Source organism: Callorhinus ursinus, unplaced genomic scaffold (genome assembly GCF_003265705.2).
Source record: "Callorhinus ursinus isolate GAN/ISIS: 27379988/994484 unplaced genomic scaffold, GSC_fseal_2.0 scaffold13, whole genome shotgun sequence".
In the NCBI taxonomy this organism is placed as follows: Eukaryota; Metazoa; Chordata; class Mammalia; order Carnivora; family Otariidae; genus Callorhinus; species Callorhinus ursinus.
In genome coordinates, this window is record NW_027397075.1 from 20,477,282 (window position 1) to 20,492,617 (window position 15,336).

The 15,336-nt window shown below is 55.3% G+C and overlaps 1 protein-coding gene across 2 annotated transcripts in view; it reads right to left on the reverse strand.

Moving 5' to 3' along the window:
- The window catches only part of KIF26B (kinesin family member 26B), a 444,580-nt gene that overhangs the window by 20,909 nt on the left and 408,335 nt on the right, over positions 1-15,336 (reverse strand). For both annotated transcript variants that reach the window (XM_073899899.1, XM_073899900.1), the window contains 2 exons: positions 5,474-5,636; positions 1,266-4,659 (listed from right to left, as the gene is read on the reverse strand). In XM_073899899.1, the coding sequence (XP_073756000.1) occupies positions 1,266-4,659; positions 5,474-5,636 (3,557 nt within the window). The remainder of the gene's footprint in view (positions 1-1,265; positions 4,660-5,473; positions 5,637-15,336) is intronic.

Consider the following 15,336-nt stretch of genomic DNA (forward strand, 5'->3'; position numbering starts at 1 on the left):
CTCCTCACCCATCATAAGTTCCTGTCCCCTGTAACCCCAAACTCCAGTTCAGAAGTCAGTGGCCTTTATCACCTCATTAGAGTCTTTGGACTCTTTACTTGCCTTTTGATAGGAAATTCCTGGAGATGGAAGATGTTCTCTTGAGAGCATGCATTTTGGGCAGCAGGGTGCTCTGGTGTACCACGTTAGTGTGCTGTGTGTGTGTGTGTGCATCGTGCTGGTGCACTGTGTGCATCGTGCTGGTGTAGTGTGTGTGTGTGTGTCGTGCTAGTGCAGTGTGTGTGGGGGGGAATCATGTTGGTGCAGTGTGTGTGTGCGTTGTGCTGACACACTGTGTGTGTGCATCGTGCTGGTGCAGTGTGTGTGTGCGTCGTGCTGGTGCAGTGTGTGTGTGTGTCGTGCTGGTGCAGTGTGTGCACATCGTGCTGGTGCAGTGTGTGTGTGTGCGTCGTGCTGGTGCACTGTATCATGCTGGTGCAGTGTGTGTGGGCGTCGTGCTGGTGCACTGTGTGTGTGTGTCGTGTTGGTGCAGTGTGTGTATCGTGCTGGTGCACTGTGTGTGGGGGGGAATCGTGCTGGTGCACTGTGTGTGTGTGCGTCGTGCTGGTGCAGTGTGTGTGCGTCGTGTTGGTGCAGTGTGTGTGCGTCGTGCTGGTGCACTGTGTGGGCGTCGTGTTGGTGCACTGTGTGTGTGTGTCGTGCTGGTGCACTGTGTGTGGGGGGAATCGTGCTGGTGCACTGTGTATGTGCATCGTGCCGGTGCACTGTGTGTGGGGGGATCGTGCTGGTGCACTGTGTGTATTGTGCTGGTGCAATGTGTGGGGGGATCGTGCTGGTGCAGTGTGTGTGTGCGTCGTGCTGGTGCACCGTGTGTGTGTGCGTCGTGCTGGTGCACTGTGTTGGGGGGATCATGCTGGTGCACCGTGTGTGCATGCACATGAGTGCAGAGGCTGGGGCACATTGCAGGCGCCACGGGGGCGTGCATATGCGACTGTGTACGAGTGTGCTTGGGGGACATGCAGGAAGGGCCTCTCCACCACACAGCCCATGAGACCAGCGCTCTCCATGCCACCGTGGGAGGGCGGCCACGGGGTCTCGGGGGGCCAGGAGCCCCGCTTTTGGCATTGGCAACTGCCATGCTCCGACGCTAGTGACGGTAACCCGACCCTTAGGAAAGCGCTGCGCGGCGGTACAGCCACTCCCAGAACGGTACTCAGGCCCCCAGGGCTCCGGGTGCGGGGACGTCTGGAGGGCCGGGCGCCTACCTGAGTTGGAGCGCTTCTTCGGGGCTTTGAGGCTGCGGCAGCGGCCGCCCACGGAGCTGCTGTTGTCGCTCGTGGAGTCGTGCGCAGACGAGGCGCTGCCGGTGGCCTCGCTGTCGCGTAGAACGCTCTCGTAGCCGCTGCTGCCGCCGCTGTGGTAGAACAGGGCCGTCTTGCCCATGGCAGGCGGCAGCTCGCCGCTCAGCACGCTGCTGTTGTCGCTGCCGTGGCCGCTGCTGCAGCGGTGTGGCCGGCGTGGCGGCGTCACCTTGCTGTAGGGCGAGGGCAGCGGGGGCGCGGCCGGTCGCTCCTCGCCCGTCGCCCCCGCGCGCCCGTCGGCGCCCCGCGCGCCCGCGCCGCCCTGCAGCAGCTCCGAGATGCGCCCGTTGACGGCGCGCAGCGGCAGCTTGCAGGCGGGCCCGGTGCCCCGGCTGCGGCTCAGGGACTGCGTGGACCAGGACGTGGGCTTGGCGCTGGCCGCCAGGCCCGGGCTCTGGCCCACCGACTGCGGCAGGGACTTGGTGGAGAAGCTGAGCGTCTTGGTGGTGGCGGTGGCCAGGCTTCGCGCTTTGGGGCTGGCCAGCAGGAGCTTGCTCACGGCCGAGATCTTGCACGGGCCGGCCTTGGGCGACGGGGCGGCGGAGGCGGAGGCAGGGGGTGGCGCGGGGCCGGGGGCGGTGGGCGAGGCCCCGGCGGCGCCGCCGCCGCGGCCCGGGCTCCTGCCCGCGCGGGGCATCGTGCTGTCCTTGGCGGCGTGCGCCCGCCAGCTGCCCGCGCACAGGCTCTCGGCCCTCTCCAGCGAGAGGCACTCGTAGTGGCTGACCGTGGCCCGGCCCAGGGAGTTGGTCCTGCTGGCCAGCTGCTCCAGCTTAGCACTGAAGAGCCTGCTGCTGCTGGCCTCCTTCAGCCTGCCGCCGGCCTCGTCCGGGAACGCGGCCAGGAAGGGTGCTGGGGGGTGCGAGGGGTGCGAGGGGCTGCCGGTGCTGCTGCTGCAGGCGCTGTGCTGGGGGCTGGCCCGGTTCCTCTGGTCCAGGCTGGACTTGCGGACCGGCGGCAGAGGGGGCGTCCCTTTGGGCCGAGCCAGGACTCCGTGCTTGGGCGAGGCCACCTTCCTCTCCGGGGTCACCTTGCAGGGTGCTGCGCCCAGCCCGTTGCTCTCCGCGGCACAGTGGTAGAACAGGCTGCCCAGTTCCTCCTGTCTGCTGGCCTTCTGGAAAGCCCTGGGCAGGCTGCTGGACTTGAGGCTCCTGTTGAGGTGCACAGGGCTCTGGGCCGCCGCACCGGGCAGGGCCATCTCACAGCCATCCACCACCCTCCTGAAGGTGTCGCTCCCTGGCGAGGCGGACACCTCACCACTGCTGCTGCTCAGCCTGTCCCCGGGGCTGGCCTTCCTGTCCTGTTCTGCCCTGGCCTCGGGCTTCGGGGGGCCTGTGGCAGCCTCACACACAGTCCCCTCTTCACTGGGATAGGCACTCTCTTTTTTGACCTCCTCTTCTCGTTTTAGCCAAGGGTCCTCAAATTTCATCTCTGTCTTTGCACCAGTCTCCCTGCTGTCCTGGGACTGGGCTGCTCTGGGCCCTGAGCTGACGGTGGGGGCGATGGACGCCTCGGGCTCTTGGACGGGCCGGGGGCTCATGGCGATGCAGGGGTAGACTGTAATGTTGGTCTTCATGGGGATGTAGCCCTCGCAGCCACCCAGATTTGCCGTGTTGGAGATGGTGACCATGGCCTTGCCCAGCGTGGAGATCTTGCAGCCTTTGATGGGGGCCGCCTTGTTGAAAGAGTCTTCGCCCACGTCAGACAAGATGAGCAAATTGTCGGGGCCCGCCTTGGGCTTCTCCCGGCACACCACGGCGCTGTTCTGGATGCTGCTGCCGAGCTCCAAGGCCGGGGGCTCTGCCATGGCCTCCCCGTGCCCGAAGCACGTCTGGGCTATGAAACTGTGGCAGGACTGCTCACCATCGCTGCCGGCGCTCATCTCACTCAGCCAGGAGCTAATGGACGAACGTCTGCTCCCGGCCTCACAGGCCTTCTCGTCCAGGGTCAGCTTCGGGAGGGGCAGGAACTGCGTGATGCTGACCTCAGAGACGGGCGCCACGCTGGAGTAGCACTCCAGGTCCTCGCTGATGCTGCCGATGATGCTGACGGGCCGGGAGCCCGAGGCCAGGGCCTGCACGGAGCAGTCGCTGTTGAAGCTGATGATGCTGGTGGGGCGGCCACCGCCCAGGACCCCGCTGATGGTCAGCTCCTCCACCAGCGTGAACACCAGCTCATCCTCACCATTCAGCTCCAGCGGCTGCTGCACCGTCACCAGTGTGGTGCTCAGGATCTCCTTCTTAGAATCCGGGGAAGTCGCTGCCTGAGGCTCGTCCTCGCCAGGGCTTTCGGGGAACCCCTCGCCCCCAGCAGACATGGATTTCTTCAAGACCTGGGGGCTCATTCCGACCGGGGGGGTGCGCACCTCAGGCTGCAGCAGGGACTCGCTGGAGACCAGGCCGGAACCCTTGCTCAGCGGAGGCAGGGGGGCAGGAGAAGGCAGAACGCCCTTCTGGGTGTAGACTTTGCATCTCTGGGAGGGAGAGCTGGTCGGCTTGTACTCCGAGGTCTTGGACAGGCTGGCGATGCCCAGCCGCGGGGAGCCCATCGGCCTGGGCTTGCCTTCCACAAAGCCGCAGGAGTTCAGGCTTTCTCTGCTGCTCTGGAGGCTGGCTGCGCTGTGCTCACTGCTGCTGCCCGGGATGCTCCTGGGCGAGGCAGGGCTGGGGCTGCTGGGTGGCGCCGGGCCGGGGGCCGGGCTGAGCGAGTGATTTCTCTGCATCTTGGAGGCGGGAGGGTCGGTGCCTTCTCTGTCGGTGGACTGGCCGTCGGACCCGTTATCCTCCCTGTCGGACTCACAGAGTGGGCTTGCCCTGGCCGCCTGGCCTAACGGGGCACTCTTGCTGGCCTGCTCTGCCCCAAACTGGGCAGGCAGCTCTTCGAAAGGAAACCGACTAGGCTCTTCGCTGCCATCGATGCAGCCCAGCCTCTCCTGCAGCTCGGCAAACGTGTTGCACTTCAAGCAGTCCCTTTCTGATTTGCTGGCCGCGGCCCCACCGGCCTCTGCGGGCCGGCTGTCGCCCCGGACCTTCTGCAGGGCCGGCACAATGGGGACGAAGTCAGGGGGGCCCTCGTTGTCTGTGAGCTCCTTGTCCGACAGGGCCGTGCCATTGGGCCCGATGTAGATGACCGTGTCACAGGACTGTTCACTGCTAGAGGAGTAGTCGGGCTCACTGGACAGCTGAGGGATGGGGAAGTCCGGGTCCACTGCGGCCCTGGCCTGGAAGGGTCGCAGCTGGGTGGGCCTGCGCATCCGGCCTTCTTCACAGGAGCTCTCCCCGCCGGAGGAGCTCGACGTGTACTGTGGGTGAGAGAGGAGGGAGGTCAGCAGGGGCAGCTCTCCCAAGATGCAACCCCCTGCCTCTGCGAGCCCACAAGTGGACTCCGGGCAGGCCCCCCAGGCCGCCCTAGTTGGCCTCCCTGCGTTGGGCCATTTCTCATGGTGCAGCAGGCTGGAGTGCCCCAGCCTTGCACACCATAGCCTCTTGTGGGAAGAGGAGCCCCTGTGTGGCCCATCGGGCACAGAGCCTGCTCAGGAAAGGAGGTGACCAGCCCAGGCCCCATCCGACCTCTGAAAGGCTGACGGGTCACATTCTTGTCACGCCACCACTGTCCTGGCTTTGCTTCTGAGAACACAAGCTGGTCGTTTCCAACAGACCCTGGGCCTCAGCCAGAGACACGGAGTTCACACGGCAAAACCCAGGAGCCCAGAAACGATTCCCAGAAATGCCAGGGAAGTAGGGCCGTGCACGCAGAAAGCTGACAACCCCCTGTGGGCTCAACTGCTTAAAGGACACGGTTCTGACCTACATGGGACCAAGGCGGGGAGAGAGACAGGGAATATTTCTCATCTGTGGCCAGTTCTTTGTCACAAAGGAGTAGCAGTCCATCCATCCAAACTGCCTAAAAGTGGGCTGAGCGCTCCTGGGTAGGGGTCCAGGCTGGATGACCGGCCGCTGTCAGGGGAATGGGACATCGCCGCCTGATAGCTCTCCCGCCCTGAGTGGCCGCCAGACGGTGTGGGCAGCCCCGCACACCCCTGCCCCTGGGGCTGGGGGCTCGCGGTCGGGCTCCGAAAGTGCCTTCCTCCACTGCACCTCCTAGGAGCTCCTTACCTTCGTTTTCTTTTTCTTCATCCTCAAGACCCTCGAGGCGATCTGGATGGTGGACAGGGTTTCAGCGTAGCTGCCAGCGGCAGCCGAGATGTGCGCGATCATGGTGGTGCGGCAGTTCACGTTCCCCAGGGACTCCCGCAGCAGCATGGTGAGCTTGCTCTCTCTGCCGGACAAAGTGAATTAGGGCTGCATTAGTGGGCCAGGCCTCACTCTGGCTGTCAGGGTGGGACTTCGGGCCTCTGCGTGGCTCTTGTTGTTGTGGGCCACAGGGTTTTTTTTTCCCCATTGTTTTTAAATGGCATACTAATGAGCATTGTTTTTTAGCATGGGGCTATTTGTAGCTGGCAGCTGAGCTAGGGCTCCAACCCCAAGGATGGACTCCATGCAAAACATCTCCCTGGGCCCTGCTGTCCCGCTGTCTGGTAATCCTGTGTGTCTGCACGCACACAGGACATTGCGCATAACGGGACCTGGGGATAGGAACGAGAGGAAGGAGCAGGACGGAACAGCTCTGTGGCTAGTGATCGGCGGGCCGTCTGCGCACACGGCCCTTCTCTGCAAGTGACCACATGCCAGCGGTCCCCACAGGGGAAAGCAGCCTGCCAGCCATGAACTTGCGTGGAAGATCTGTGTGTTTGTAACGTACGCCGTTTGTTTGCACAGAGTTGCAGGTGCTTTATTACCGTTGTCTCTTACTCTCGTATTTGTACACAGCGGGAATGCAGGAGGTGTATGTATTCCTGATCACAAGTGGGGCAACGCAGACACCGCCCCAAGCAGTCAGCCAGCCAGCCATGGAACGCGGAGCTTTCTAGAAAGCCCTCCTTTGGAGACTCTGCAGGTGCCCTGTAGGGCCGGGGCCCTGAGTGGTGATAATGAGGCCCGGGAGTTCACAGATGGTGTTTCCAAGCTCTTCAAAAACTGACCTGGAGGAATGAGTCCTGTTTTTCCATTCCTACCCTCGTCCCAGCATTCTCCCTGCCTTGCTCTTTTTTTTTTTTTTTTAAGATTTATTTATTTGAGAGAGCGAGAATGAGAGAGAGAGTACATGAGAGGGGGGAGGATTAGAGGGAGAAGCAGGCTCCTTGCTGAGCAGGGAGCCCAGTGTGGGACTCGATCCCGGGACTCCGGGATCATGACCTGAGCCGAAGGCAGCCACTTAACCAACTGAGCCACCCAGGCGCCCCCCCTGCCCCCCCGCCTTGCTCTTAAAGGCTTCTGCTTACATCATCATCAGTGCTCATCCCCTCAACTGCTGCCAGATGTCATTTCCACCCCGGAGCCTTCCCTGATCCCGAGGGCAGAGGCAGCCTCTGTGTTTCCCGTGCCCTGCGTGCACAGCTCTGTGTCGTGTTCGTGACGCCAGGTGCAAAGGTCCTGTCTTCACGCCCGCATCCCCACCAGGCTGTCCGCCAGCCACCTCCTCAGAGCTCCCTGGAGAGGGGCCTACCAGCTTGGCAGGCCGGCTGTGAGAGGCAGGCTGCTGTCAGCAGAGATTAGGCCTCGGACATAGGGAAACCAACTCACACGTGACCTGCATCAGGCCTTCAGGGAGGAAGACCCCGGTGGACAAGCCATCGTTTGCCTTTCCACCTGGAACCAATTAAGGCATCAGTTGGGGAGGCCGGGCCTTGCTGTGGCTCAGGTCCTGGGCAATTTAAAAAATATAATAGGGTTTCCCTGCAAGAGAAGTTATCAGTGATAAAAGTCATGCAAGGCGAGTGTTCTGGACGGACTGTTTATGTCCCTCAAATTCGTAGGTTGAAACCTAGCCCCCAGAGTTACGCCATTAGGAGGTGGACCTTCGGGAGGGGACCGGTCATGAGGGTGGCGCCCTCATGAATGGGAATGGGGCTCTAATGAGGGAACTTGTAGGCGCTCCCTCACCCCTGTCGCAAGAAGGTGGCTGTCTGTGAACCAGGAAAGTTCTCTCACGGGACTCGAGATCTGCCGGTGCCTTGTTGGACTTCTCCAGAACAGAGAGAAATAAAGATTTGTGGTTTCAGCGCCCCCCCCCCACCAGTTCCCCCGTCCGTGGTATTCTGTTCTAGCCGCCTTAACGGACGAGGACAGGTAAGGGGGGGTGTGCCGGAAGATCCAGGCCTAGTGGTCAACACTTCCCTTCCAGCAGGCACGTCAGGGACACCACCAGCGCTGATGGCCGGACGGGAAATCCGGTCCCACCCCCGACAGACACGTTGAGCTGCGACATAGCATCAGGGCGGGTCCCAGGCTTTGTTTTCCCCGTGTCTTCAAGTGGAAGACAGATCCCGTTAGGGTGAAGTTGTGATCCTTTCAGTCCATTCGTTCTTACTGTTCGTGGTGGTCATGTTTGTCTAAGTCTCTGTGAACGCTGAAGTCGTGAACACTGCCCAGGACAGCACCCAGCAACGGGTCAGTACGTAACCCTGTTCCAGGCGTTCCTGGTTAAAGTCACCTGATTTAATACACCTTTCTTACAAATTATAAATTATATGCACCCTTTCTTTGTAATAGAACACTAGCTGAGAAGGGTTTAACATTTTTCTGACTCTGGGTAATATGAACATAAACTTCTTTGGCTTTTAGCCTCATGAGGTTGTCCGCTGTGGGTTTTTTTTTTTTTTTTTAAGATTTTATTTATTTATTTGACAGAGAGACACAGCGAGAGCAGGAACACAAGCAGGGGGAGTGGGAGAGGGAGAAGCAGACTTCCCGCGGAGCAGGGAGCCCGACAGGGGGCTCAATCCCAGGACCCTGGGATCATGACCTGAGCCGAAGGCAGACGCTTAATGACTGAGCCACCCAGGAGCCCGCTTTTTAAAAAAAGAATTTTATCAGTCCTCTTATGGATCCACAAATATAGCCATTTTCCCCATAGCTTCGTCACACACTTTAGAGGTTACCTTATACTTTCCAGAGCAGCCTGATGTATAGATCAGTGAATCCCCTCTTCCTTTTTCTGGATGAAGCATCTTGTTGATTCATTAGCATTGAACTCATGCCAACAACACTGGTCATACCTGAACCAAGCTTCTCTAACATATATATTTTCTCTGTACAGCACATCCCAGCCTTCTTGCACCAAGGAACACGGACACCCCCACAGCACTGTGCTGGGGGCCAGTAAAACCACCAGCAAAAAGCATGCAAATACAAACAACATGGCCCTAAATAACCCTGCAAAGGGCCCTGGTTTACAGGAAGAGAGGCAAAACAAGGAGGCAGAGTGTTGGCTTGCCCACCTCAGCTGGGAACGTGTGCATCGAGCCACTCAAAGGTTTGGGCACCACACATGTCTGCAAATGACCGTAAACACACTGCTAGCATTGAATTCGCAAATATGGAATCCACAAGTGACAAGGGTCGACGAGGCTTTGAAACCCCTCATGTAATGCTTGTTAATCAGGTGAACGCTGCTGAGGACACACTCTGCTCACTTCTCGGTGTGGCCATGTGTGAAGAATCCTCAGGCAAAGGGGCCAGAATCAACAGACAGAACGTTGTCACACCAAACTGCCTGCCTGGTGCATTTCCACCTGATTCCCCATTCATGAGTCAATCACAGGACGATTTTTTTTTCAAGTCCACATTGTTGGAAGAAGCCAGGGCATGTGTGTTGCTTGGCAACCGGCATTTTAGCTCTCCTCGAGGAAAGCCAGTAAAACCGCGAGCAAGACTCCTTCACACGGGCCTCTCTAGACTCTCAAACATCTTATGGGAATGAAAAACGGTGGCTATAAAGCTTTGGGTTTTTTCCACCTTGTGATGATCTTTTAACTTGGAACAAAGACAGTTAAGTTGGGGAGGGAAGGTGAAAGAAGGGGCAAGGTACTAAAGGCTGAAAACTGTAGATTTCACTCAGTGTCTTTGGTAGGAAAATAAAGATTCAAAAGAGTTTCTAGGGCAAAAGCCAGCAGAGATTCGGTCCGCGCCTCTGCGTCAAGGCTGAGGCAAGAGGAAGAGAAGCTCGCAGGTGCGGAACTAGCAGCCCCCAAGCCCCAGGGCCAGGCTGGAGGAGGGATTTAGGGGCTCGGGGGCTACGTGGGAGGCATCATGGCTGGACAGGACAGCTGGGGCAGGAGGGGACCAGTGATAGCAGAGGCGGCGGGTCTGGGGAAGGACCACGCCCCCCTTTGAAGCAGCCACGTTCCATGCACACATACTCATTCTACCTCCCTCCCACCCCAAACGGCACACATCTTTTAAAAATTTGGGGGAAAATGTCTTGTTTTTTCAAACAAGTTGGCTTTTTCTTAGACACAGCAAGAACAGGATCATGAACAAATGTTCATAGTGATAATGCTAAAATTAGAGCATGATGAGCATGTACATGGGCTGACAAACCAGGACTTGCTGGCCAAAGCCGGACCACCACCTGCTTTTATAAATAAAGCTTTATTGGAACACAGCCATGCCTATTAACATACTGGCTCTGTCTGCTTTGGTGCTACAACAGCAGAGCTGAGTGGTTACAACAGAGCCTGTGTGGCCCACAAAGCCACAAATGTCTCCTATTATGGAAACATCCTTTACGGAAAAAAGGTGTTTGTTTTGTTTGGTTTGGTTTGGTTTGGTTTTTGTTGTTGTTGTTTTTGCCCTGTGTCCTAGAGTAATGACATAGCATGGTTTCATCCCAGACACAGCGCCAAAGAGTCACCAACCAGAGCACAAAGGTGGGTGGTGATTTCCTTGCTATTCAATCATCTCTTGCTGAACAGAAACTGGCAGAGGAGCAAATCCTGAGCTTTAGAAATCACTCGAGCACCAGGACACAGCTATGGGCAACTGCCCAGATCACCTCCTATCGCACACAGAAGCAGAGCCTGTCCTTCCAAAGGGGCTGTGAGGCTGCGCATACTCATTCACTCACGTCAGCAGCGGCTCATTCAAGAAGTGCATAGTGAGCATGGGCTGACTGGATGCAAGGTGCAGGGACTGGGCAGGGACAGGGCAGGGAGGAGGGACAAGGTCGTAATCATGGAGCCGGCTACCCAGCAAGGCACACACATAATGACATTTGTTAACGCCAATGGCACAACATCTAACACTGCATGTGATAAGCAAAGACCCCCCTCCAAGGCTGAGAGCTGTCCCCCATCATCACCGTAACTCCCTGACTTCTAGACACACCCTCACCTCCATGGTGACAGCACAGTCTGTCTCCTAGGCTTGGTTCTCCTATGTGGCTGACATTTATCTGCCCCAAACACCCCACAAAACTCTAAATGCCTTTTGGAAAGGGTGGTTTGGAATCTGCAGCGTGTTGTTTGCGGACCCTCAGGGGAGGAAACCCTCCCAAGCCCTCCCAGATGGCGAGACCGTTCGGGGTTCTGCTGAAACACAAGCTGTCCATGTCACATGGTGGTGCCAGCCAGGTCACTGCACACGAAGAAGGCCATTTCTTTCATGAGCAGCACGAAGTAGCCTTCTTTTCCAGAAAGGCGGTGATAGAACCCTGGAGGTACCAAGTGGGGCATCTGTGAACCAAGTCCTTGTGAAGGAGACAGGTGGTGAGCTCTGAATCACCATGTTGGGCAGCTTGCCCACAGCCCCCCGGGGCGCCCTCCCTTTGGCTCTGCTTCTCACGAGCGAGTCTGTAGATGTCCACTGTAGATGTCAATTTGTAATAATTCTCAATATGATATGGAAAGAAAGGAGCTTCATTAATCCAGAAAACTAAGCTCCAGAACAATTTGCAAGAGAAAACCTCCTATGGGCGGCTAGAACCACAGCAGACCTATAAACCCCAAACTCAGGCACATGGGCACCCACCCCGCATGCACACAGGCAGGCTCTTCTTTAGAATCAGGAGAGTGTTTTTCTACAAGTGCTGCACCATCAGTATCCAAGAATGGAAACCACATGCGCAGAATTCTGGGAGGCATCAGATATCCCAGATCACGGTAACAATATTTCAATGCCAAGAAAACATTGGCATCCCTCGAGTTCTTAAGGATATGGCCCTGGAGCCACACTGCATTCTAGAAACCATCCCGTTTTCTACCCGTGTTACCTGGAAACTGCCAAAATGTGCTGTAGAGCCTGAGACAGGCAGCTTGACGTGCTGGGCGAGAGTGGCTAGGTCTCAAGTCAGCCACGAGAGTTCTGACCCCGCAGCCCTGCCCTCAGGCCCCAGGCCCCTGCATCCACTCACCGACCACCAGGAGAGAGAACAGTGAAAAGGAAGCAGGGCGGAATGGAAAGGAAGAGGTAGGTTAATGTCATGAACTTGACCTAGTTTTGGCCCCTCAACTGGTGCTCTACGCACTCTCTCCCGCTGCCTCCTTCCTATTCACGCCCCACTGGTCTGTGAACAGCTTTTCCTGCTGTCACCCAAGGGGTCACCAGTGACTCCTGATGCCAGCCCAAGTACTGGGGACCAGGGTCCCCCTGGATGAGGGCAGTTCTCGTCCTGTCTTCTAGGTCCCAAGCAGATGCCTTTGTGACATTGTTGAGCTGACAGACTGAAATACGTACAACCACAGGGGAAAAAAACTTCCCTTGAGTTTATTTATCTGCAAGGGACTTGGTGGCCCCCCTCTCAGGATTGTTGCACAGACACGCGCACTTTTGGGAGAAGACTTGGTACGCCTTCTCTTTAGGGAAACCATCTGCTCCGCAGGAACGGCCTTTTCTTGGCAGTGTTCCCCTCGAGGGTGCCAACATTTCAGGCTATGAACGATCTGGTTCTGGTTGCTACAAAAGAACCAAAAGCTTGGTATGAGCCATGCTATCCTAATGGCATTTTCAAAAGGAGTTACACAAAGTTAGAGTGGTTTGGCTGTTGTTGCCTTTGTGCTGCCGACGGCAGAAGCAGGTGTCCGTTGTGGGACGCCGGGGAGCGGGAGCCTCACAGGGCAAACTGGACAGAAGTACGGCTCTCAGACGGGACAGGGACCCTGATACCCACACGTGTGTTAGAGTTGCCTCTAGAAGCACCGGCATTTAGCTGAGAGGCGGTGACTTCCCTCATCAGGGGAGAGCTTAAAGGAGGACCCTGTGGAGAGCCACCCGGTGCCAGCTAAAGGACCAGCCTCGGTGACCCAACCAATATGGCGCCTGGTCTGAGTTCGTGCCTTGCCTAACCTGAGACCTGCTGTTGGTGGAGGGCTTGAAACCATAACTGCAGAGAGTGAACAAGGTTAACCTAATTGTTCCCTCATGAGGTTCTTGATTAGACATCGTAGAACCCTGAGACACAAATGGCACCATTTTGGAAGGCTTCTGACACAGGGTAATACATGGGAGACATGAGGGGGTGCGCCTGGGTGGCTTAGTTGGTGGAGCATCCCAACTCTTGGTTCCAGCTCAGGTCATGATCTCAGGGTCATGAGATCGAGCCCTGCATTGGGCTCCATATGCAGTATGGAGTCTGCTTGAGGATTCCGTCTTTCCCTCTACCTCTCCCCTCCCCCATCTCGTGTGCTCTCTCTAAAATAAATAAATATTTAAAAAAAACATACACGGGAGAGATGCCTCATCCCCATGCCATCCTGCTTACCCAGGGCTGGCACCATGTGGCTCTAGAGCTTTGTTGGCTATGCCCAATGAGAGGCAGAAAGAAGGGACGGTGGCCCACAGGGGCCTGCTATTCTCAGTGAAGCAGCATTGTCCCCAGCAGGACTAGGCGTGTGACAGGCATTCATGAGAATGGGACACTGGAAAATATCTGGATGGTAAACCAGTTCACGCAAGCTAAAGGGTTTGCATTGCATATATGGGCTCGGGCCAATGAAACCTGCTTTATGACTAATAGTTTACCACTGTACACACAGGAAGACGAAATCTAAGGAAATCCAGGCTGCACGAGTCCATTTGATCCTGGATATCAGTGTTCCATTTATCTGAATAAGATAAAATTCACATTAATTCCACCTGCTTCATGAGAAAGACCACCTGTAAACTGTAAACAGTGAATATTCTTGGCAGAATATTTTAAGATAAAGGTATCAGAAAGTTTCCAGTTAAAATCCTAACTAATCTGCTTCAAACTCATACTTGTGGGGTGCCTGTATGGCTCAGTCGGTTAAGCATCTGGCTTTTGATTTCCACTCAGGTCATGGTCTCAGGGTTGAGAGATCAAACCCTTCAAACTTGCCATTGGTGTCGAGATCAGGCTCTGCACTCAGTAGGGAGTCTGCTTGAGAATTCTCTCTCCCTCTGCCCCTCCCCCTGCTCCCTTCTCTCTCTCAAATAAATAAATAAAATCTTTTTTTTTAAAAAAAAAGACATATTTGCAATGACTAAACTGATTATAACACATGGGTTCACTTTCAGAAGCTAAACGTGTTCCATGAAAACTTTTTTTTTACATTATTCACTTTTTAAACAACTCAAGCCTCCACATCTAGAGGAGGAAAAACTTCCATCCAGTCTAAGTTGCTGACCACTCAGTAGAATTTGAATTGCTCTAGATATTCTCAGTTCTGCTCAGGAAAATGTACATTCATTCCAAGGCCATAGCACACAGGAATGACATAAGGTATTTTAAAGGTAATTCATACAATGAGAATTACATGATAGAGATTCCAGGATATGATTCTGAGTCAGGTTGAACAGTATTTTTAGAAGCACAGAGTATCACAGTTGGAAGGATTCTCGGGGGTCGCTGCATTTTCTGGAAAAGAATTGCCACTGTAGCAGGTGATCTCTCTGCCAGAATACTTTTAATGACTGAGAGCTTACCAACTCCTGGGGCAGCCTGTGTGATACTTTTGAAGAGCCTCAATTATCAAAAAGCTCTTTCTTATACTGAACTTAAATCTTCCTTAGGCATCTAACCATGGGCACTCACTGTATTCTAGGGGCAACACGGCATAAGAATAATTCTCGTGCACACGGTGGCCCTTCACATTTTTAAAAAGACATTTATCATATCCTCCCTTATAGGTTCTCTTGCTTGGGAATATTCCACATGCCTTCCATTGCTCCTCAAATATTTTGTCATCCAAGCTCATACTAAGCCCCCCTAAACCCAGCACTTCCTCTTGGCTCAGAGTTCTTGTGTAGTAAAGAACATGGCTTTGCCCAAAGAGGTCTAGCCTTTGCCCTCAGCCTCTGGAAGGTAATCTATGTCTTTGTTTAGGGCAGGGACTGGCTACCCCAGATCAGAGGGCCACACCTGACCATCTTGGGGGGGATGCTGGCCACACCACAAAGATCAACTGTAAGATTTAGGTCAGGGACTTTGGGCCATGCCATATCAGTCGACGTATAGACTGAGTGTGACCATGTGGGAAATCAATCAATCAATCATTCCTGCATAATGTAGCCCCAATAAAAACTCCACACACCAAAGCTCAAGTGAGCCTTCGGGTGTCGTGTACTGTCACACACATACACTGGAAGGGTAACCCACTGTGACTGCACGGGACAGGACAACAGAAGCTTCACACACGTGTTCCTTTTCCTTGGGCTAGTTTTAATCTGCATCCTGTCTCTGTAATGAATCACAGCTGTGGGTACCTTCAGTGAGTCTGGGAGTCCTCCTAGTGAATTACCAAACTTGAGGGTGGTTTTGGGAAGTCTTCAAACTTGCCAATGGTGTCAGAAGTGGGAGTGGCTTAGGTGAACTCTTCTAACTTTTCAGCTGGACTCTACAGAAGTCTAGGGCCGACTTGGCAGTCTGTGCCCTCATACCCCACAGTGTGGCTAATGCCAGCTTACTTTTTTCAACAAGATCCTGAGAACCTTTGGGTAGGAGCTGTTCTTTTATTTTGATCTTTCTTTTCATTTGGACCTTTCTTTAGAGTAACTTGGACAATGTTAATGACATATTAGCTCTCGGACAGAAGGGAAAAGATCCTATATCTATTTTCACTTTGTTTAGCATGATCGGGAGCTAAGAATATCATCATCACTTGGATGAAAAATAAGACAAA